This window comes from Amphibalanus amphitrite, unplaced genomic scaffold (genome assembly GCF_019059575.1).
Source record: "Amphibalanus amphitrite isolate SeventyFive unplaced genomic scaffold, NRLGWU_Aamphi_draft 000163F_arrow, whole genome shotgun sequence".
In the NCBI taxonomy this organism is placed as follows: Eukaryota; Metazoa; Arthropoda; class Thecostraca; order Balanomorpha; family Balanidae; genus Amphibalanus; species Amphibalanus amphitrite.
The window spans coordinates 359947-384270 of NW_024881658.1; the positions used below are offsets into that span (position 1 = coordinate 359947).

Sequence of the window (24324 nt, forward strand, 5' to 3'; positions counted from 1 at the left end):
GTTGCCGATTTGATCAAAAAGTCAACATCTTGACCTCGCATCTGTTCGTATTTTCTTATAACTAAAAATAGAGTAGATACTGATTATACAAACGATATATTTGCATACAATTGGTACACCATCATAATGACACGATAAATAGCGACAGTAGGCACAGGTCGCCGGCACATATACACACTCACATTTATATCACAGGGTGCCAGGAAGGTCCGCCCTCGGCTGGAGGCGGGGGCGGGGGCGGGGGCGGCCCTACCGCCGCCAGTACTGGGCAAACTTGTGCAGCTGCTCCACGAGGGCGGCCATGACGGCCGTCACAGACACGTCAATCATGTTCTGCATGTAGGCCACGGCCTCCTCGTCTGAGAGGTCCAGCCTGGGGACGAGGGTCAGGGGTCAGAAGACGGCGAGGCAGAGGTCAGCAATGAGCAGACTGTGGGAGGGCTAGAGGATGGGAAAGGTCAGCAGAGTATAGGAGGAGGTCAGCGCAGACGGTGAGGGGAGGCCAGCAGAGAGGCGCAGAGGCCAGCAGATGGTAGCAAGCCAGGTGAAGGGGCGAGATCGGAACAGGCTAACAAGGGACACATCCGAAAGTGGGAGGGGCCTGGCAATGATAAAGAGCTGATGTCGCTAACGTTGCCAACGGAAGAACCATCTGCTGCCGTGCTGCGGTCTGCTGTTTCAGAATATTAACCCGCGCACCGACGGGGGGGGGCGGATATCCGCCCCCCCCTGAGGTTTTTCGCGAATAGCGGGAAAACCGCGGCGCGTAGCGCCGCGAAATTTGGTATGACTATAACCTCATCAATTTTACACATGGTGTGCAAGTTTGAACCTCCTAACATTTAAGGTCAGGTCACCAGGTCACTTTGAATGACCCAACCTCAAGTCACTTTTTTGCAACTTTGTCACCGTGCCAGAGCTACAGTAGATGTCGGAGGCCTTTGAAAGTCGCAGGATATTATTAGGTCATTAGTAGCTACAATTTGTGTATCTCGGAATTTTGATATCGGTGACCTAAGGTCAGGTCAATTTCGCGACCTCCCCATTATAAGTCAATGGGGGAAAAATCAATTCCCTGTTTTTACCACTAAAACGGGTCGGAATGGCCCCATATACCATACATGACTTCATATACGATCAACCTTCACTACCTTGAGGTCTGTTTTGCTGTTGGGCAGCTGTGAGGTCATGTGACGTCATCAAAGGTCACCAAAGGTTTTTGGCCAATAACTCCGTACAGGAACAAGATACAGACGCGTGGATCGTCTCATTGTGTTCAGCTCGTCAAGACGCATCGAATGATATACATGATGACCTCGAGGTCACGTGACCTGAGGTCAACCTTTGACCTTGACCTTTCGAGGTCAACATATATATCATTCGATGCGGATTGACGAGAGGATCACGATGATGCCCTTAGTTTGTTCCTATCTTGACTAATTCGAAAGTTATTCGAGGAAAACTCTCTCCATATCTAGCGCCGCCATTTTGACTTTTTCGACCCCTGTGACGTCATCTTTGACCTGACCTGAAAATGACCTTAGTAAAAATTGTAGATCTTGGCCGTGCGTATCCGATGCCGTTTACCGCTTGTCGCTATCTTGCTTCGTTCTCGAGATCTCAGGGGGGGGCGGTCATCCGCCCCCCCCCGTCGGTACTAAGTTGGCGCAGACCCCCGTCGGTGCGCGGGTTAAATGAGTGTTATGAGGAATTCAGATTATTACAAGCTCAAGAAGTTGACTATGTCTATGCAGTAGCCCACTTCACTTTACCATTTTTTACATGAGTTTCATTTCACGTCAATCAGTCTTGTTTCTTGATTATCGATTGTACTGTTCATTAAGTGAAATAAGTGATTTCTGCTGAACTCGGTGTAAGGGAACTGACTCTGCATTATATACTCTGCATTTTGATCCATTCTTACCACATTCCTCGCTTGCTACTGTTTCTAACTCCTCAGCGAAGCTCGTCTGGCAACGAACGCTCAGAAAATCACCATCGTTCCACCAGCATGTCCCCAGGCTGTGCAATATGCACCGACCCGTCTGACCCCCGCTCACCCCCGGCTCTGCCGCGGACCCACCTGAACTTGTCCTGGACCTTCCTGACCGTCTTGTCGGGCTCGAGCGCGATATCGGGAATGTTGGCGTCCACCATCAGTGAGAACAGGTGTAGGATCACATCGGCGTGCCTGTGGACGAACGTCAGCGGTCAGTCGGTGTGGGCGACTGGTCCACAGGGCGACATCTACGTGGGGAGTGCAGAGACATTGCGAAAGGTACTGGCGCTGCGGTAATCCATTGGTAAATTTCCGTGCAAAGATAACGCGGCCAGACAAACGCTGAGTAGCCTACCTTTACACAGCACTGCTACACTGTATTACCTCAGCATCCTTTGTGCTGTATTGCATTACCTGCGCAGGTGGAGGAAGGCGGTGTAGCACTGTTTGCGGAACGTCTGGTAGTGCTCGGAGTTGATGCCGCCCATCGCCTCCACCATCTCCTTGCTGAGCTTCATCGGCGGCGGCAGCGGCTTGGGGTCGCGGCCGAGGATGTAACCGAAGTCGACGTGAAACAGGCTGCCCGACTTGGTCAGCAGCAGGTTGTCCAGGTGCCGGTCACCGACGCCCAGCAGGTAGGTGATGACACAGTAGCCCGCTACGGGGAGGAAGGGGGAGGGTCAGTCTCTTGGTCGTTGAAATAGTGGCTGTAAGTAAACCAACTAAGTATAAGCCGGCAGTCCTTCTGAAGGCCCCGATACAAAACCGGTAGTCCTGAACAGCCCACCCACAATAACTGGAAATAAAATTAACTGCAGATAACTATTGTTATATTGATGGACAGCAGAAGGCGGTCGATTACCGTACACTATCTGTTTACATCAGACTCTGGAGGCGTGCCACGATAGAGCCCCGCCACATGGTCCCCAAGGCTATCAGTGATCCCGCCCAAAACACGCCCTCAGTCGCGGCTGAGAGCCGTCATCGTTCGAGGTCACGCCGCCGGTCGGTGTCTGGGCACCATCAGCGTCTCTTGCCGCTGAGATATACACAACTACACCACGCCGCGGTATGATCTCAAAGGCAAAGACGCCGACATGGATACCACGGCCTTGGTCACAAACCGCAATTAGAAACTCAGAATAACACTCGAAACACAGATAACATGAACGATGGGTCTACACTGGCACAAAAACGAGAATTAATTCATCATACGAAACACTACATAGGACACACTGGAAAAACAAGACCCAGACAGTATCGGCAGACAGACGATTTCGGAGAGGCTACAGACAGAATGTAGCAATTACTGACCACAGCTTCGGATGTAGGTGTCCATGACGTCGGCGCTGACGCCGTACGGGCCCGTCTCAGACGGGTGGTGCTTGCGGAAGAAGTTGAGGATGCTGCCCTCAGTGCTGAGCACCTCGGCCACGGCCGACGACTCGATGAACTGGACGAACCCTGCCGGACGAGGGACGGACAGCAGAGACTGTCAGTGGCTAGGACGTGGGGGTGTTTAACACTTCTTATGGTTTGGAGAGAAGAGCAGAGAATCACACCTTGCAAAATTATACTCGCAGGCTGGATGGTTACACCGAGCATCAACCGCAAAAATGCATCGATCATGTTTACGCTAAACAATAACATATACGAGGAATTCGAAGTCAGAATCAGCAAAATAAACTTAAAGGGACCCTCCCACCTTAACATTAGATTTGAGTTGAGATAGCCAAAATGGGGTCCCTGGCTCACAATTACCGGTTTCGGCACTCACAACACCGAGAAATGCCTTAAATCGGAAATATTGAATTTCAAAATTGCAGCATTTTGATTCAGAGGGGCTAATGCATAGGAATACCCCTCTGAATGTGTGACGTCATCGCAGATATCTAACGATTTTTAAATGTTTGACTAAAACGTTTTGCAGCACGCGGTGGTATATGCTGCTTTGCGCGCAACAAATGCCGCACTTTCAAATAAAGTCGCTAGGAACAGCGGAGATCCCAAAAAGTAAACAAAAGTAAAAGTCTAATATCTTGAAAACCGGTGAATATTTTTCGATGAAATTTGGTAGATATTCGTTTTTGCTCTTTCTGAACCGAGCGACATCACTTTCATGCCAATTCATTAACTTTTTTGAAGGTGGGAGGGTCCCTTTAACCTCGAAGCTGTAATTAATTTGCTTGACCTGGAGAGTAGGATTCAGGTACTATAGAAGTTGACGCACGGAGAAGCTGTTCGAGCTAACAGTCCAGTCTAGCCCTGGATACGGGCCCGCCAGATTGCAAAGACCGTCCGCTGCTCACCGTGTCTGCTGCTGGTGGCCAGCACCCGGTATGGGGTCAGCTTGAGGTCGAGGTTCTCACGCCGCAGCAGCTTGTCCATCAGCATGATGATCTGCAGGATGAGCTGGTCCTGGCGCAGGTCGTCGCCGTACTTGAAGATGGCGACGAACTCTGCTCCCGTGTCGGTGAGGAACGTCAGCCGGGCCGGCATCAGCGCAGACTTGAACAGCGTCGCCCTGAGGCGGACGGGGGGGGGGGGGTCAGACTGAGCACAGTCTCAGACATTGGGACGGGAACCGGTCAGACTCGACGCAGTCTTAAATATCTATTGCCTATTGGGACGGGGAACGAGTGGTCGGATGATAATCGATCAGCTGAAATGTGTGCAAGACGAATTTTATGAGTGCTGAGAAGGCGGACGATACAAAACGCGATAATTGATCTACCAGTCGCCCACATTCATACAAGCAGACCAAAGTCGGCCTACTCAGTCCCACTGCCACCGAGTCAATCACTGTGGGCGACAGGTGTCGTTGGGTATTGTTTGTCGTTGATCGGCACGCCACTCGCCCGTTCCCTGTATCGCAATAGACCGCAGCGTGACCCTGAGTGACTCAGCCGTCACCTGTTCACCTGTGAGCCCTACCCCTCCCCAAACACAAATGCACGCACACGACGCTCACTGTCGGGCAGAGCGCTTTAAGAATGGCCTAGAACTGGACGATTATTTAGAATACTCAGGTAGGGTAATATAGAGTGCCGTAGAACACTCATTTATCGGATACTCTACTCGGGTAGAGTACCACAGAGTGCCGTAGAGTATCGCAGAACCATCACTTGTCTCGTAAAATGCCGTTATATACATAGAACACTCAGGTAGAGTGCCGTAGAATGCCGTAGAGCACTCACTTGTCGGACAGAATGCCGTTTGAGCACTCAGGTAGAGTGCCGTAAAGCACTCACTTGTCGGGCAGAATGCCGCAGATGCGGACCTCCGGGTCCAGCGGCAGCGGCAGCGGGTCGAACGTAGCGAAGTTGAACTTGAGCGCGTCCGGGTCGGCCAGCAGCGACTGCATCTTCTCAATCTGAGGTCGGCCGCGGAGAGAATCACGTCAGTTATTGGTGCGATCAGTGGTCTAAGGAACACTGACAGCGGGGTTACAAGTCTTCAACAGCTTACATTTTATAACTTGGCTCATTAGTTAGTACCAGGACACTATGTTATTTCATATAAAATAAAATTAAGCACGAAATCAAGTTTTGGAAAACTTGTACAATGCACTTCTTTCGATCCCCGCAGGCTTTAACTGTCTTCACAGCCCACCGATGAGCGATGGTGCCTACCTTTTTGCGCCGGTTGCCGCTCTCCTTCTGCACTGTCTTGAACAGCTTGACCAGCCTGCTGATGAAGTGCTGCTGCCGCGACAGGACGAACTTGGTGGCCCTGCGGCGGAACACGGCGGTCAATGGCTGACAGGGAGGGCTAGCAAGGCCGAATGGAGGAGGCCCAAGGACCGAGAGGCGGTGAATCACTGGTAAATCAAATGTTAACGATACACATATTATTTCAAGGCAGTACTCCTTTGTCGTCAAGTCGCTTAATTTGAAGAAAAATTAGGTTCATCTACAGCACATTGTTTATGAAATACCAATAATCAGTAAGATCACTGTGACTCTTTAAACAATCGTTACCGGAGTGATACATCAAAACGCTGTCTCAAACCATGCGCCTCAGCGCTCAGAACCAATCCTTTCTGCCATCAAAGTACGCCGCCCGAGCCGCCCACGGACCTGCAGTCGGCGCCGCCGCGGTTCAGCGCCTGAGTGAACCGTTTCATTACGGCCAGGTAGCGTTTCCGCACGCGCATGTCCTGCTTGGCCGGGTCGTCCAGCTCGTCACACTCAATCAGCAGGTACCTGGTGGCGGCAGCAGCGCGGAGTTAGCGGTGGTCGCACCGTTCAATGTCGGGACAATGAGCGGGGTGAAGGGGGAGGCGTCAGGCACTTACAAGGTAAATGACATTGGCAATGGGCGCGCTGAATTCTACTAAACCAATGACAGCATATCAACAACCCGATCTTGCGATATCAGACTTCAAATATGTCCTCTACATGACCCTAAAAAATACAAGCAGCAATTACTAAAAGACGGAAAGACGACATCGACCTACACTCCGCCCGAAAGAATCGACACTTGACTCCAAGCTCAGTCTCCAGTTCATCACACGATCCACAGACACGAGTCCCCGTTTCACCCCGCACGCCACCGTCGTCTCCACCCACCAGTAGAGGTAGTTAGCCACCACGGCGTTCTGGCAGGCGCGGCTGATCAGGAACGAAGAGAGGTCGGTGATATCGCCTCCGGCCGGGTCCGGGCGCGGCGCCTGCTCCTCGGCCGGGCAGGACGCCGGTGGGAGATCCTCGCCGGCAGGCGGCACCGGGCTCGGACACTCGCTCTTCACACTGGCGAAAGACGAGGGACGGGGGCAGATGGAGGTCAGTGAGGGGGCCGAGGTCAACGTTTGATGTCTAAGGATAGGCTACAGACCAGACTGGAATGAACGATTATAAATATTTCCATACAGAAACACCACAGACTGCTTCGATGGCACACCATGTAATGATGGCGGATTTGGGGGCGCCGGATTGCATTGGTCATCGGCGACGCAAAGAATGTAAAACACAAAGTGGCAATGATAAAAATCGCTATATAAATAAATAGCCATGAGAGAAAACACATGCAGACAGAAAGATCCATGAGACCCCACAGAGAAACGAAAACAAAGGCGTACAGTTAGACGACCTACACCCGTCTACCATATACCCCTCGGTTAAACAAAACACACAGTCCATATTGTGCTGAGCTCAAAGTTTACCGCGCCGTTCATATCCAAGTGTGTCAGCGGGTCAGTCACAGACCCCGGCGGCACCAGCCCGGGTGTCTGGGAGCGGTCCACCACGGCGCACTCAGAACATGAGCAAGTGTTCGGGAGGGTTGTGCTCGCAGCACGCCGCAATTAGCAGTGGTGAGGGTATAGATACAAGTGTTCGGTGCCCGCACGGAGCCGCAGTGCATTCCCCTCTACCGCGTGGTAACAGACTCTGATCTGGTCACCCCCCCCCCCCCCCTCTGCTCAGGTGCTCGCAGCGGCTACACTCAACACGGCAAGTGTTAACTGAGTTTAATCACCGGCAACTGCTGCCCCCTTACCAACACCAGACGGAGATCTGATCGGGCGACATAGCCAGTACCGACACCACCCGGCTGTATCTAAACCTCCAAGTCCACATACCCTTACACTCACCGGCTCCGCTAGCACGGCGGCCGGAGTGGACAGGGTAAGGTTCTGTCTGGGTGAGCATACGCTGCCAACTCGGACCACTCTCCGCATGACCCGTATTGCCGACTCAGAGCCTCACCGGCCTCCCTGTACCCCCACCGCTCACCCGTCATCACTGGGCGGCGCGCTGAGGCTGGTGATGATGAGCGATGACGGACGGGAGGGCGTCGGAGACACCTCCAGACCGGCGAAAATGGTCTCCTCGATCTCGTAGCGCAGCGCCTGCACCAGCTGCAGTAGGTACATCAGCAGCTCCTGGAGGAGGAAGGAAGGGGAGGAACGGTCAGTTATCGAGGATGGAACAAAGCCAGAAGGTCACCCACTGAACATAGAGCGGACGGTCAGCTACTGGGTATAGAGAGTACTAGGGTTTGGAGGGGGGGGGGGGACGAAAACAAAGAAAATGATCAAAACCGGCAGTAACGTCATCAAACACATTCCGTAAGTCGGGATACAAGCAACTTGACAAGCCCCTTACCAAAAAATCTTAGCAAAACATTTAAGGATGCTACTGACATTCGATATCCCAATCGAAGCAGCCTCTGGCACACGGCACCCACCTCGTCGGGCGCCTGCTGCAGCCGGCAGACGGCGTAGGCGCGCACGGCCGGGTGGGTGAAGGATGGCCCGAGCAGCTCGAGCGCCTGGTTCGGGTCGATGGGCGCCCAGCGCAGCATCAGATCCAGCGCCTGCTGCGACTCGGACGTCTGCTCCCAGTTGACACACTTGAGGAACTTGGACAGCGCCTGACGACACACCGGGAGAGGAGCGGGGTTGTCAGACAGGAGAAGGGCAAAGACAGCAGCTCACCGTCGGACAGGGGATAGACAGAAGCAGGTGACAGAACCCATCAGCGCCGCCGCACATCGCACAGTCCTAGTAAATATGGGATACACTCTTCCGATATAAACAAGGGTACAGACAAAAACAAAAAGGAGTTTCCGATGTCGTTTAACGTCTGTCGTATTTCATCAAACACTTTCCTCCTCCGTAACTTTATAAGCAAATCCAACCCGCTCAGCCACCACATACACCCGACGAGTCGACGACCGATCCCAACACCGCCGTGCAGACCAGGCCTCCACCCCACCGCCCGTCCTGCATTATAGCCTTGACACGGCCGCCAGCCACAACAGAGCCCAGTCAGCTGGTGGTGGGACGAGGGTACGGCAGGCGGCGACGCTGCGTCTGCACAGAACGTTTGGTAGTGACGGCCGGGGTGCTGCGCTGTACAAACAGTGCTGCAGGGGCGTCCGGTCACGGGGTGGTACGGGGCGCGGAGATGTTGATAATCAGTGGCGCAGGAGGGGTGTCGGATGATACGGAATAAATGGGGCGAATAGCGAAACATCCAGAGCATTGTGAGGTTAGAGGGAGGATTCACGCTGGTTGAGAGGAAACAAGAAAATGTAGAAGGCATATTGCATATGTAGTTTTTAGATTCTACTTGTATTGAGAAAAGTACCAACTAAAACGACTGACTTCAACAACATCTGTTCTGCAAGCACAGTTCAAAATGTGCTACCTCAGCAGCCCTTTACGTGGTCCAGCTCACCTCGTCTCAACCCAAACAACACCCGCGTTTATATTATGACCCGATTGCCCCTGTCCATCTACATAACCCCGGCATTGCGCTGAGGTCAACTCTGCCAGAGTCCCCTATTTACGTCAGCAGGGCAGTGGGCAGCCACCTCACTGCGTCAGTGTTCCGTTTGACCCGATCAGGGTCGCCATGGGTCAGCTGGGGGGCTGCCCTCCCCCTCCCCGTCCCGTATTACCACTGTCCAAGAAGATGTGTTTGGACGCAGTCCCCCCCCCCCCCGCGTCGGCCGAGAGGGGAGGGGAGGGGCAGGGTGACCGAGGGTACGCGAGCTGAGGAGCGCCAGAGACCTCACGCCGCCGCCGTCCAGAGCCGACACGCATCCGCCTCGTGATGCCCGGCCGGAGAGGTGAGAGATCAACAGTCGTGGGTTCGCTTCTCTGGGTCCTGGCCAATGACCGGGTGACAGGATAGGCCACGACCTGGGGTAACTGGGGCCGGGGCAGTGACGCGACAAACATCAACGTCCAGCCGCTGGCCGGGTCAGCTCAGACAGAGTATCCGAGTCTCATGGCGCCTCACATGCAGCGAGGACTCAAATGTTACGCAGAAGATTCCGAGGATTGTGGTCTAACGACTATATATAGTCTGTCACCACTACTCATCCTGTGTGTCATCCTGTGTCACCACGACTGTGACTGGCTCTTTGTCGACTCAGATGACTCACCGCTACTGTAACGGTGCATGATTCAACATCACACCAATGTAAACCACACACACACACACCGTCCCTGAATTCTCCACAAGTGCTGTGGGATGCGCAGCCTCACCACGCCGCGTTCAATTCTGAGCTCGACATATGTTTACTCCTGTCAGAATCACATGAGGAGCACGTGGAAACCGGATCAAACTGGATCACACCCTCGGCGCTCGGCGACGGCCATGGCGCGTCTCTGAACACTAACACGGGAACCAGGACCACGTGGACGCAGGCCAGGTCCACACCCGTGACCTGGGAACATTCCTCCGTGAGGCTGGGACGTGGTTCCCGGCGGAACGGGAAGAGACCACAGCTGCATACGATGGACTTGGAGAGCAGAGGCACGCCAATGCTTGACATCAGGCCTGGTGGTAAGGCACGCATCACTGTATCTGAACAATACTTAGCACGATTTGTTTATGAATGAGAGAAAGGCCAGATTATACGTTATGTAAGCAGAGTGAAAGGCAGATGTATAATTAAAATCGATACGATACGACGGATCCTGAAAATTTCATCGGAATCGATACCAAACGGCGATAAGGCCAGTAACACTGTGTATGTAAAAGATTTTACCGCGAAATGTTTATCAATGAGTAAAACGCCTGATACAATGTTATGTAAGGGGAATAAAAGCCAGCGGTGAAATAAAAAGTGGCCCGAAAAGCAATTCACGATATGACGAAGGACGGCCAAGTTGAAACTGAAGTCAAAGAATTATAGAACTTTGATTATTTGAAGTCGAAGAACATCAAAGCACCTACGAAAGAGCCTTCGGTTACAGATAAATATGGAACTATAAATGCACTACTATGGACGTCAAACCCCTTGAGACCCCACTTTTTTGCGATAATTTTTAAATGTGTCAACTCTCGTTGACAGTAGGTATTCTGGCAATGTGTGTTTCAGAACCTGCCGAAACTTTTATTACTAAGGTATTTTGACACCAAACGATTATGAAAGGTACTTCTCATTCACTCGTAATGTTAAATTTCACGGAACGAATCTGCTGTTTGGGTAGAGGCTACGCGCTCATGAGGCGGAGCCACGTAATGACGTCAGCGCTAAGCTCCGCCCTACCCCTCCGGCGCTCCTTGCCCGGCGACCGGTCACTCGCGCCTCTCGCTCCATTCAGGCTTGATGGTGGGCGGTAGCTGGTAGCGGTAGCGGGCGCTGATAGATGACATTAAGAGCAGATGGCGCTGGTGGCGAGGCTCGAGTGTGGCCGAGCGCAAGCCTCTGCCCGGGCCTGAATTGACCTTAGCATTACGAGTGAATGAGAAGTACTTTTCATAATCGTTTGGCGTCAAAATACCTTAGTAATAAAAGTTTCGGCAGGTTCTGAAACACACATTGCCAGAATATTGTCAACGAGAGTTGACGCATTTAAGAATTATCGCAAAAAAGTGGGGTCTCAAGGGGTTTGACGTCCATAGTAGTCGTGAGCTGGTGAAAACAGATGGGCGTCTTGCAGCCGAATTATTTCAATGCAAGCATCGTGGCTATCAATCCCGCAGTCATTTGCGCTCCCGCAAGGGTCACCAAGACTTCTGTGATCTCGAACCAGTTTCATTTGGCCTCGGTCCTCGATACGCTGACTTATGGGTTAGCTCACCCGCTACCTCTACAGTCAAAATTACTGGGACATCGCCAGCGTCTGAATGTGGGAGCTGCCGTTACTTCGGAGACAGTCCCGACCGTGTCTTTTTTTCAGCGACAGGACGGCACATGTGCCACAACGCAACTTTTCTTCGGCATAACCCAAACACGCCATAGGTCAGTATCGAATGCTCGCGCAATTCACTTTTCAACGGAGCCCAATTCGTGTACCCGGCTGCCACCTCGCAGGCCAGTCGTCCAGTCGCAGCAGTCTTTGCCGCGCGGACCTCACGACTCAGTCGGAAATGATAAACAAACGCCAGTGAGGCGTCTGTGTCGACCTGCATTGCACGATCACCCGTCTCTAAATACACTAGGACAGCATCCGCCAAAGCCAAGGCAAAGCGTAAGGCGGGATAGGTGCGATACGGTTTACAAAAGTGCAAACCCAGTACATACAAGTTGGCCGAGCTGACAGCACGGCTAGGTGGCGTGTTCGAACTGGCGTGAAAATCCTTAAAAAATTGATCTATGTAGATATCGAATAAGATTGTTGACGGCAACGTATTCAAGCTCTGTCAAATATGTAGCTCGTTTAAAATGAACACAAGGCGATGATACACTGAACATTGTTCTTTGCAACAATATAAGAAAATTAAATAAAATTACCACCCGAAAATGTTCAAGTGATTCGATTACAAGTATTTGATAACAGGTCAAAGTTGTCGGTGTCTTCTACGTTCTGAAGAACTCGCATTACCACTCCATCTAAGAACTCATGGCGGCAGTTCGCTGGTCGGAAACATATTACATCAGCGGCGAATTTCTGTCCGGACGCAGCACCACACACCTCCATCCCCCCCCCCCGTTCCTCCCACTGCAGTCAACACACACAGCTCCCCCCCCCCAAATAAACGCACACACACTCACACAGAAAGTGACACAAACACACAAAGAAGATCCCTCCAACAGACCCCTCCCTCTGCTGCATAAGTCGGCACATCCGCCGGCTGATGCAAGAGCTCCTCCGTCCCAGCCCCTGCCCGGCCCTGGCCCCGTGTATAGAGCATATGACACCGTCCTCGGCTGAACAGACCCCGTGAGGACGGTGTGTGTGTGTGGGGGGGGGGGGGATGGCAGGGCGCTGGGTCGCCCCAAAGCAACTCTGAGTAAATAGGCAGTAGGTCGCACTGAGTGACAGACGTTTATGTGTTAGGTGCAGGATGTAAGCTTTGGCAGGCGCTTTTAATAACAATGCAATTTAACGGGGAGTATCCATAACAGAAGGTGATGCGAATCCATGTGAAATCCCCTAGATAAACACTGAAAGTCAATGAATCCACGCATCAAGGGCTACTTGCTCTGCGAGCTGCGGTAGAACACCCACCTTGCTTTGCGAGCTGCAGAAGAACCGAGGTAGAACACCCACCTTGCTTTGCGAGTTGCGGTAGAGCACTTAGCTTACTCTGCGAGGCGCGAGCTGCGGTAAAACACGCACCTTGCTCTGTGAGCTACGGAAGAACATCCACCTTGCTCTGTGAGCTACGGTAGAACATACACCTTGCTTTGCGAGCTGCGGTAGAAAAGAGGTAGGACACCCATTTCGCAATGCGAGCTGCAGTAGAGTACCCACCTTGCTCTGCGAGCTGAGGTAGAAGCGGTACTTCCAGACGAGGTCCTGCGCCTCTCGGCTGGTGGGGCGGGTGGGCGGTGCGTTCACCACCATACTGAGCTGGTCGCGGGTGGCCGCGTCCGGCTTCAGGTCGCGGTCGGTAACTCCGGAGCGCAGGGAGCGCGCCAGGTGGTGGTGCTTCAGCTCCAGCAGGTTATCCTGCCGACAGGGTAACGGCGGGAGGTCAGCTTGATGGAAACAGGAGCACACCTAACCTCAGTGATATGAGAAGCCCTGGGGTCTGGGAGGAGTCACAACTCAGAAACATAAATAATGGCAGTTAAAGCTAAAGCACTACAAAGAAATAAAACTTATAATGAGCCAACACGCTTTCAATGGATATCACTGGGTTATGGTAAAAACTACACTAACAAATACGACGGGTAGGAGCTTTCGCGGCAGCAAGACTAACACAATATTGCCAAGTATGAACTGAATATCAACATCAGCAACATAATGCTAACAGCAGATTAAGTAAACAAACAAAGAGTGAGATGGGCTCAGCAGACCTTTGGCAAGCAAATATACACATTTGCAAACGTATAAACATAGCAACAGCGGCAGGACACCCTTCCCAAAAAGATAGCGGTCATTCCAAGGGAAGCAGTTACGCAGCTGACGCCTCCCAGTCATATGACGACCAGACTTTCCGACCAGTTGACAGGCCGCTGACAGCTGCTGTCAATCCCTGTGACCAAACAACAAACAGCAGTCGACAAACAAATACCAGCCGACAACAACCACCAGTCTGAGAAGTAGACCAGCGGCCGAACCCTTCGACCAGTCAGCTACTGGGCCGCTGCACAGTCAGCTACTGGCTCGCCGGACAGTCGGCGACCGCACACAGACCTGGAAGCAGGCGTCAGCGCCGGAGCTCAGACCGCGCGAACTCCATGTCGGCCTCGTCGACAGCACGAACTCGCAGAACATGGTCGTTCCGGCTTCGTGCCGCGGTGACTGCGGACAGGAGTGACGGCGGAGCGCGGCGGGCTCGGTGCGGCCGGACGGGCGGGCGGCCTGCGCGCTACTGCCGGCCGGCCGGGCCGCCCGCCGGTGCTGACCTCCGCGTCCGTACCTGCTCCATGATCAGCGGCCACCAGGGCCGGCGGGAGGGCACCTTCATAGCGGCTGGGCGGCCGGCGGACGCCGTACTGAGGCGGGCGCCGGCCGGCGGCGGCGACCACCAGACGGCGCTGACGGGGATATCGGTAAACAGGAACGACAGACGCGCGACGGACGTCGGCGGGGGCACAGCGACGGACCGATGGACCACCCGGGGTCGGTCTCAGGGGAGAGCCATCACGGCCCGTCACCTTCCGGGAGGGCATCAGAGGAGGTCACTGCCAGTACCTACTACCGGTCTGAGGGACACCTCCGCGGGTTCCAAACACGGCAATCAGTCACTTGAGCGGCCCCCGGACTCGTCATTAGCGGCAGCAGTCTCTGTAGTCTCTACCGAGGGCCTATCCGATAGTAACACAAGCAGAAATCTGGAAAACGCTACTAAAATATACACTGCAGGATATGAGCTCTGAATCACCAGAGCAGCTGCGGCGAACAAAGCTCAGCTTACCAACACTACAAATAGACCCATCTTCTTGAACATTTTGACTTCCGCTAGCTCCAGCAGAGAACTCTAGAGAAATATACATATTCCCTACCGCCAGCATTTTTTCCACTGAGCGACCAAAAATGAGCCGGCCTGACGCCATGGCAACGGAAAGACGGCACAATACTCAAGCGACCGTGGACCGCATTTCCTGCGCGACATGCCACCGTCACTCAGATCACGCCAGCCGTCAGATCGCGCCGCCCACAGCTGGTTGGGGGCGGCATTAGCCGCGACACGTGGCACCGCGCACGCCTGTGATAAAGAGTCACAGAGCGAGCCGACGCCTCCGCGCCGCGCCTTGGGGTGCCGTCGCGCGCGGCGGGTCGATCAAAACGCCGGGATTTGCGACTGCCACAGGATGGTGGGTTGGTTTTGCATGGAACAGCCGAGAACAAAGCCTAAAAATGCACGGAAATGTGGGTGAACTATGAGCGAGGGTCGCAAATAATACAAGCACAAAGTGGTGCTGTTAAAACGCCCAATAACGATACTTATAACGCTTCGCTTTGTATCAATGATTGACCGACCATCCGTTCTGCTACCAATTGTAGTAGTTGGCCCTGCTGCAGCGGTAAAATTAGAATAATACGGGCAGCATTAAATACAACCCATTACAAACGCTCTGCTTTCTGAAAGTGCCAAGTAGGTGGATCCAGCTTCCTCCAATCAAACTTCCAAGTTCCAACTCAAGTCCAACTCCCTCAAGGAAACCGATGCTTTCATTCGTTGCACGTACATATGACAAATGGAGGTGTTCCGATAATCCATGAATTAACTGGCACGATGGAGTGACCTGTTGCTGTTAGGCTACCAACTGCTCTTCAGCAGTTGAAATGAACGATGAGCTACATTCACCGCAATCTATACGTTTACCCACAGCAACAGGTATTCGACCGAACATATGGTTTCAGTCTTGGGTCAATTTTACCCGACTAGCCAGGGCCTCTCCTGGCTGACACGCAGATCTGACGTTTGAAAACCGACCTAACTAGCCTGAGCTTCCCCCCACTCCCGACCACCGGAGTGCCTCACCCGCTCACACTGACCTGGTCGATGTGACCGTCCGACCAGCGGCGGAACATCCTCACGGCCAGCGGCTCTCTGCGCTGCATGACCACCACTCACTCTCCCCTACACACACACCGCTCACTGCATCCGTGGTGCCACTCACCGCCGGCACACTAACCAACCCGAACCGGTGAGCACAGCGAACCACCCCCCGCCGCTCACCGGTACCCCGGCGGTATTGATATCGATCGGTAAAGCCGCGCGGCTCACTGACAGCCCGCTCCTCTCAGGCCGACAAGTGTGCCAAAACGCCGGGGTTCGACCCGCCCCCGCCGCGATCGGGTCAGTTTGGGGCCCCCGGCCTGACCCGGCCTCACTGATACACCCCGGCGGAAGGGTAGGGGATGCTGCCGAGGGGAAAATATCGCGCATAGAGAACAGCGATATGTAGACATAGCGACATACCAGAAACGGTTACCTAGTACGAAATAGCGAACCCGATAGACCCCTGACCCGATAGACCCGACAGACCGATAGACCCCTGATAGATAGTTAGATAGTCAAACCAAACATTTAGCTGCATCCGTATGGGCATTGTTGCAGACATTGGACGCAGGGTAAGCTGAAATGCGAGCAAGTACTAAACCTCAAATACGATTCGTTGGTCAGTTTGAGCGCGAAAGGTGCAAATTCCACAGAAACTTCCGTCCGGCGCCTGATGCCAGTTTAATAAACATTCGTCGTGCTTCAGATGAAGTGTATCTTTGACCGGCCATCTGCCGGGCATATGGAGTGCTTATCATGACATGTGCGGCCTGCTGGGTATTGAATAACCATTCACTGGGCCCGTCTGCAGGCTATCCAACGGACGACTTTGTTGAATGCCCACTGACCACTGTGTCATATGTATCTAGAATGTTCAATAACCAATACATGTGGCCTACTAGCCTACTGAGGTGTACTGCAAGGCCTGAGCCGAGCTTGATTTGTGAGTCACCTATTTTGTCATTGTATGACATCCATAGTGTATGCCATGCCATGTATGTAGGGCCTTGGTGTATGCTGTGAGGCGTTTAGACAACAGGCACAGATACATGCACTGGAAATATCGTTTAGCATAGGCACGGAATATATAGTCTACGACATGTCGTAGACTATATATTCCGTGGCATAGGTACCCCTGAAAATCTACACGGCGGTAGGCATCCACCCCAAAAAAAAAAATTATCCGTCCGAATATCTAAACAAGCCGGTGGTTCCGGGAGCAGCGACCCCCCCCCCCTCCATCGCACTGGGACAATACCCAGACACGATCACTGCCTCTACTTCCTGAAAACGGCCGCCATCCCCAAATCCAGCGGAGGTCACAATCCACGCATGGGACAAGGTCAGAGTCTCAGTGTCCTGTCGGTCCGTCGGTCAGTCGCGGGGCCCTCACACCGGCCTTACTACGGAGTCAGGCAGCGTGGGGCGCAGACGACAGCACTTCCCGGTGTGTGTGTGGGGGGGGGGGGCAGAGGGGGCCGCCCGGGGAGCCGACCGGTGCCAGGAAACACTGGGGTGGTCGGAGTAGCGGCACGGCGGGCGGTCAGTCGACTGAGTGGGGCCGACGGACGGGGAGACGGGGGATGAGATGGTCCGACAATGGACCGAAGTCCGACTGATGAATCCTACAAACTGGGCGTATACCATCACTGAGAGACTGAGACGATGGGAGGTGAACGAAGCAGTGGCTCGACTTTTACTACCCAATCAATTCTGAGGTTAGGAATATAAGGCACAATAAGTGGTGTGGAGAAAAAAAATCACCAGTAAAACGAATGAACAAACAAGCAGATGCTCTCTAAAAAGTTAATTGTTTTGAAAACGGGCGAAAAACTAAATATTATTGGTTATAATATTATTATAATATAATATTGGTTATAATATAATAATATTGGTTATATTATATATATATATATATATATATATATATATATATATATATATATATATATATATATATATATATATATATATATATATATATATATATATATATAATATTGGTTATAATATTTAGTTTTCCTCAGCAAAGCCCGTTTTGAAAAAATAACTTTTTAGAGATCTATTAACCTGAGGAAAGAATAATGACGCTTCGGCAACAAGCAGATGCTCATGAATGCCACAATAGAAATTGATGGAATCCCAGCCGCGATTCAGTCAGCCCCTGAGCACACTTTCCTTTGGTTTATCGTCAATTCCAGCGACCAGAATCAAACAGTCAGCGGTCAAACCCATCACAACCTGTCAATCACGACAGCTCGTCCACCATTTCCCTAAAATTGTTCAGCCCTTAATGACCACCAGAACTCCGAGTGTAACCACTGTCACAGCGCGTCCTTACCAGGTCTGCCTCGTGGTCGGCGACGGTGACGATGTCGGCGCGTGTGCGGCAGTGCTCCTCGGCGTCGGCGCCCTGCTCAAAGTACACCATCGCGTACTGAAAACACAAGGCACACGGATGGGTCAGTTTCCGAGAAATCGAGAGGGGCGGGGAAAGATGAGAGAGGAAGGAGAGAGAGAAAGAGAGAGGGAATGAGATAGAAAGAGTGAGGGAGGGGGAGGGAGGGGGAGGGAGGGGGAGGGAGGAAAAGAGGGAGAGAGGGAGCAAAAGAGAGGGAGAGAGGAAGAAAAAGGGAGAGGAGGGAGAGGGAGAGAGAGAGAGAGAGAGAGAGAGAGAGAGAGAGAGAGAGAGAGAGAGAGAGAGAGAGAGAGAGAGAGAGAGAGAGAGAGAGAGAGAGAGAGAGAGGAGACACAGCACTGAAATTTCAAGATAGCAGCTGCATTGCTTCACCACATTACTTGATACAAATATCGATACACTAGGCAGAGACGCGAGCTAACTATACCGCGCGAAGCTAACGGCGCTCGACTCTGCCCTCGCGTCCCTCCTGAGGGGCGCTGAGGGCCCTGCTCCGCGGGATGTACGAATATGCACTGACTCCCAGTCAGCCCTGCGTCGCCTCGCGGAGGGCCCGGCGGCACAGACGGATGTCCTGGCGGACAGAGTTTGGCAGAGGCTGCTGGACCTCGCCGACCGCGGGACACGTACTCCTCTGCAATGGGTCCCCGGCCACGCCGGGCTCCCCGGTAACGAGCTGGCCGACGAAATCGCACGAGAAGCCGCCAACCTGGAGCAGCGCGACGTGCCGGTAGACCTCCCGTCAGCAAAAGCCAGGCTGACGAGGCACGCCCACCGGGAGTGGGAAGAACGGTTAAAACCGACCCGCTACGCCCAGCAGGGAGTGCGCCGGATCCCCCCGGCTGAGCGCCTGGGACTCTCCTGCCCGGAATGCGCGGAAGCCGCGAGACTCCGTACCGGCCACTCACTGATGCTGCGGGAGTACCGGCACCGAATCGGACTGGAGAACGATCCTACTTGCCCTGAGTGCGGGCAGGAGGATGAGACGCTAACTCACCTCCTGACCGACTGCCCCGCCCGGGCAGTGGTGAGACTAAGGATATTCGGAGATGACGAACTGGAGGTGAGGGAAGCGCTGGGAGACCCGACGAAGCTGGTGGAGCTCCTAAGGCGGCTGGGCCGCCTGTGAGGCGCCCCCCGTATGGCTTCCCAGCCAAGGGCCGGAAGCACTTCAACTTCAACTTCAGCTAACTAAGCACACGCACCCACCTCCTGTTTGTCAGCGACGATCTTGGGGAACTCGATCATCAGGTAGAGCGCGGAGGAGGAGCGCTTCTCCCGCTCGTTGATGACCTCTATCTCGCGGAAGGTGAGCCGATCCAGCCAGTCGATCTGCTGCAGCTGGCCGTTCCTGTGGCGCTTCGTTAGCTGACGAGGAGAGGGGAACGGTCGTGTTGTCACTGGGCTGAAGTGCGTTAGAACTGAGCAGGACAGCGACAATGAACGTTTTTACTTGAAAATACTGGCGGCTGATAAGCTATAAAACGAGGCAAAAGGCGTCATGTTTCAACTTCCATGACAGTAAATCTCTCAGCAGCTTAAGTCATTTACAGGTGCCGGGCGGAAGATCATATGTCTGACACCCCGTCCCACCCCACCAACATCCCGCTCGTCACCTATTGACACGTCTCCCTTGGCAGCCCCTTCACTCCTCCCAGCGCGCCTAGTCACGTGCTCGGTTTGTCGCCGCCGCGCGGCAGAACGCGGAAACCAACAGGGCGGGCGAACAAACTAAACAAACGCGTGCCAGCGCCGCTGTCTCCTCTCTGTCGCCGATGCTGCTTCCTGGTATAGTGACCAAGCGGCTAGCGTATTTCAAGGTTACTGAGACGCCCGACAGACAGAGAGGAACGACAATGAAACGCTCTCAGAAGAGGCACAGAATGCGACATCGCCGCGTCCGATTGCCTTTTACGGCTCAAGAATCTGGCCTACGAGCATAAACAAGTGTGCACGTGGCACCGACAGGTCCGTGCCACCACGCGGATATGTCGTGTATTTTACTAAGTAAATTTAATTCAGTGTTCACGCGCGACATGAATAGGCTTCAGTAGTTCGATTCATTTACGATATTTATGATGTCCAATAAAACAGCACGGCAATCCCGATAATAGGTTCAAAACGTAACACGTACCCTTTACTCTGGTCTCTTGTCAATGTCAAATCTCACCTTGCTTAATCGCTCCATCTGATCGCTGGCATCCTTCTTGGGCGACCCGGCTGGAGCGGGGGCGGGGGCGGGGGCGGGGGCGGAGGCCGGGCTGGTCGCCCTCACGATGGTCACTGATGTGGAGGCAGCAGTCTCAGTGCCACCCTCAGATTTGGCCGCTCCCGGTCCTCCGTCCCCCGCGGCGCCGTCCGTGGCTCGCGCTGTGGACTCCGGCAGCTCCTCCGGCGGCGGAGACAGGCGCAGGTCGTGCAGACCCTGGACGGAGGGGCGGGGAGGACGGGTTACCAGCGGTTTACGGCAGATGAGCAGCGGTCATGCCAAAATTCAATCACCACAGTTACGTTAAGGTCGGAGGTCAGTCTCATGAGGGCGAAGCAGCGATTGGAGATGACTTCCACCTCTTTGAGACAGCGGTCGGCAGAGATGAGTCTCACTGGCTGAGGCAGTGATGAACCTCACCTGATTGAGATAACAGTCTGCGGTGAGCCTCAGTTGAGGCAATAGTCGGAAATGAACCTCACCTAGTCGAGACGGCAGTCCAGGGCGAACCTCACCTGATTGAGGCAGCGGTCCGGGGTGAAGACCTTAATGCTGGTGGCGCCCACCACTGCGGCCCGCTGCGGTCGGCACGGCTCGAACACGGTGAACCTCAGCACGGCGTCATCGGGCAGGTCGCAGTAGCGTACCGGCAGCGTCAGCCACTCGTTCCAGCTGCGCGGGGCAAACATCCATAAATGACTGCACCGCTAGGCACAGATACACTGCCGGAGGTTCGTAACATTAACGCACTGCTAAATGCTAGATACAGAAACACAGCCCCACGTTTGTTACATAGGCCTCAGCTGTGTACAGTATGCAAAGGTCTATGTCGTAACACAAACTAAATGGCTGTATAATTGTCACACCTTGATTGGTTGGCCACAAAGAATGCCGGTAAATACGACTTACGAGTCCAACCACGTCGCGTCCGGGCAGCTGTGTCGGTACTCACTTCCAGCGGGTGGTGAAGGCCTTGTAGGAGGTGGTGACGGGCAGCGCTATCTCGACCCGGCCGCTCAGCACCTGCACCTCCACGTACATGTCCGAGCACTGCTGCTGCCACCGGCCCGAGAACTCGATCATCGGGTCCAGCAGCAGGTCCTCGTAGTCGGGCCGACGCCGGTCGCCCTCCAGGGTACCGCTGCAGGTGATGGGGTAAGTTCAGAGGTCAGGGGTGGGGTCAAAGGTCCGGGGTCAGGGTCAGGGGTCAGGGGTCAGGACCCAGGAGCAGGGCTAGGGTCAGAAGTCCCTTCATGGTTGAGGGTCAGGGATGCCAGTCTCCCTCCAGGGTTCAACTGTCCAGGGTCAGAGGTTGGGAGTCAGAAGTGGGGCCAGGCGTGGGAGGTGACTGGCAGTGCCTCAGTGCAGGCGAGAGCCATGAACATCTTGGTTGCCAAGTGGGTTACCAGGCTGCTGAGTGCTGGGGAAAGAATTGGTGTGCTAAGAGCAGGGCTGCATCTATTCTCAAGGCTTCATGATGGTTGCATTATGTAGTCTACCATAAAAGCATAGATGATTACATGAACAGCTACATATTCACTCCTACAGCTCTAAGCTGAACACATATTTGACCATCACCAGAGATGACATAAAACACCCAGTTACCATATTGTACAATGCATTGCATAACTTAGTACTCACATTTTGACTTGCAGGTTAGCATCTAGGTCACAGCTGTACACATAATAGAACTTATCATCCTGCTCTTGAGAGCCCATGCTGGCAATTTTGCAGTGCTTCAGCTACATCCAGTTTGCAATGTTTGTCTCCAAAGCAGGCCTAGGCTATAAAACAATGCATCTTGAAAAAGGCAGCCTGGAAACATGAAATCACTTATGAAGAGCTATGACAGTGATCATGGGATTGCAATTATGTAGCTGTTTCATCAAGTTTGTCTGTTTCCAGTTCCCTGGAAACCTGTCATCTGCCAGTTTCCACCAGGTGAGGTGAGTTGCCAGTTTCCACTGCTCACTGGCAGGTTATTTAGATAATTATCTTGATAAACAGTGGATGACCTAAATATGAAGCAGAATTAAGAAGGATGAGATATAAACACATTTATGTAACTGGATGGCAAATAAAATTGTGCAATGTATCCTACTGTTTGCATCATGGCTAATTAGCTTTCAAATAATAGGCACTGAATGCTTAAAGACTGGAGTGGTCTAGTGGTGCCAGAGGGAGGAAAGGATTGGGATATCATGCCTCAGGACTCAGGTCAGCATTGTTAGGGGGGGGGGGGCAAAAGTTTGTTATTATTTGAGGTTGCTGCCTTCAAAATGATGGCACCTTTGCCCATCAGAACAGACAGATGCAAGGCCATTCAAAATTTAGCATTGTGCATAATGAGCACCTTGGCCTGGTCTGGTGGAATGGCATGCCATCCTCACCCGGATATTAAGGGAAATGCATCATTCAACAGGCTCTAAGGTCCTGAGTGACATTCAACAACTCATCATTAGTCTCACTTCTCAGTCTCTGCTGTAGTGCCGTGAGGCTCCAACTACCTCAGGTGTACTGGCTGCATGGGCACAGCGCAACAAGCTGCTAGTTAAAGGGGAGAAACACAACTACTGGTGTTATAGCAGAATGCTTAAAGGGACTGTCCCACCTTAACATTAGATTTGAGTTGAGATAGCCATCTTGATGGACGTTCTTTGAAAATCAGTGCCGTGAAAACCGTTTCTCCAGCAATTACTTCATCGCAAAGAAATTTGAGTTTGATTTTGACATCTGTGCAAATAAGTGCCACAATGTATTGGTATAGGCACTTAAATCTGATGACGTCATCAGGCTTTCGAACGTCCGTTAAATGTTTGACTAAAACGTTTTGTAGCACGCGGTGGTATATGCTGCGTTGCGCGCAACAAATGCCGCACTTTTAAATAAAGTCGCTAGGAACAGCGGAGATCCCAAAAAGTAAACAAAAGTAAAAGTCTAATATCTTGAAAACCGGTGAATATTTTTCGGTGAAATTTGGTAGATATTCGTTTTCGCTCTTTCTGAACCGAGCGACATCACTTTCATGCCAATTCATAAACTTTTTTAAAGGTGGGAGGGTCCCTTTAACACTCCATTGGATGATGGACAGTAAAACCAAAACAGGACCACTTCCTCTTTTTTGCAACCTCTGAAAATTGGATAAATTTGCAAAATAAGAACATGAATTGGAAGAACATGCCCTTCTAAGCCTAAAAAGTGAAACCACGCATCAATACACCCCGCCTGCTGCTGCACACCGCACACACCGCACGCAGCAGTTTGCAGTGCCCGTGAACACCCCTCATTATTAGGAGAGACACAAAAGACATTAACATCTTCCAAATCAGGAAGATGTGTTTTCAGTTTGATGTACCATTTTATGAATCAACTATGAATCCCATCAATAGGCAGGTAATAAATTGAAATTGAAATGAATGACTGGAAGCCAGCTTGAACTGACAAAATAAAATTGAAATCAAATGATGAAACACTCTGGTGAACAACATTATATGTAATATATGAAATATATTTAAGTGTTTTTGGTAACTTTTGGCAATTTTTAGAATTTTGAACAGAAGGTTATTCCATTAAATAAAATAAAATTGAAATTGATCCTAGAAATCAAAATGTGAGTGGCAGGCTTGATATGTCAAACTATTCCTCTCTACAAAAAAAAAAACTCAACTGTTTCAAAGAACTTTTATTTTCTCAGTTTTAAAAAATGCATATGCATAAAAACGTTGACGTCTAATGCTCAGTTTACGGTGGATATCAAAAGCTGTTTTTGATCGTTCTACTGAGAAATCAACTATGCGATAACGACCAGTTACCTAGCAACAGCTAAAATTTT

General features: G+C 52.3%; 1 protein-coding gene across 3 annotated transcripts; it reads right to left on the reverse strand.

The window, feature by feature from the left end:
* Nucleotides 1-77: 77 nt before the first annotated feature.
* On the reverse strand, nt 78-24242 carry LOC122383422 (phosphatidylinositol 3-kinase catalytic subunit type 3-like). Of its 3 annotated transcripts, none has more exons than XM_043369794.1 (19): nt 24220-24242; nt 22134-22307; nt 21445-21633; nt 21008-21164; nt 20454-20708; nt 19493-19651; nt 18206-18301; nt 13161-13358; nt 8189-8374; nt 7735-7883; nt 6571-6750; nt 6079-6204; nt 5632-5731; nt 5251-5372; nt 4309-4523; nt 3314-3463; nt 2414-2657; nt 2084-2191; nt 78-373 (listed from the first exon to the last, which is right to left on the reverse strand). In XM_043369794.1, exons 2-19 carry the CDS (start codon nt 22208-22210, stop codon nt 250-252), a joined length of 2835 nt encoding a protein of 944 aa, XP_043225729.1. In that variant the 5' UTR covers nt 22211-22307; nt 24220-24242; the 3' UTR covers nt 78-249. The 3 variants fall into 3 exon arrangements, with proteins under 3 accessions (XP_043225729.1, XP_043225727.1, XP_043225728.1); XM_043369792.1 differs by having other exon boundaries at nt 24160-24235; XM_043369793.1 differs by having other exon boundaries at nt 24173-24223.
* Nucleotides 24243-24324: the final 82 nt, after the last annotated feature.

Coding starts and splice junctions, on each gene's coding strand:
- LOC122383422 (XM_043369794.1), bottom strand. CDS start 22,210: ATGGGCTCTCAAGAGCAGGATGATAAGTTCTATTATGTGTACAGCTGT. Junction 13,359..18,205: donor CCGACCACGAGGCAGACCTG/GTAAGGACGCGC, acceptor CCCTGTCGGCAG/GATAACCTGCTGGAGCTGAA. Junction 6,205..6,570: donor GTGGCTAACTACCTCTACTG/GTGGGTGGAGAC, acceptor TGCCGCCACCAG/GTACCTGCTGATTGAGTGTG.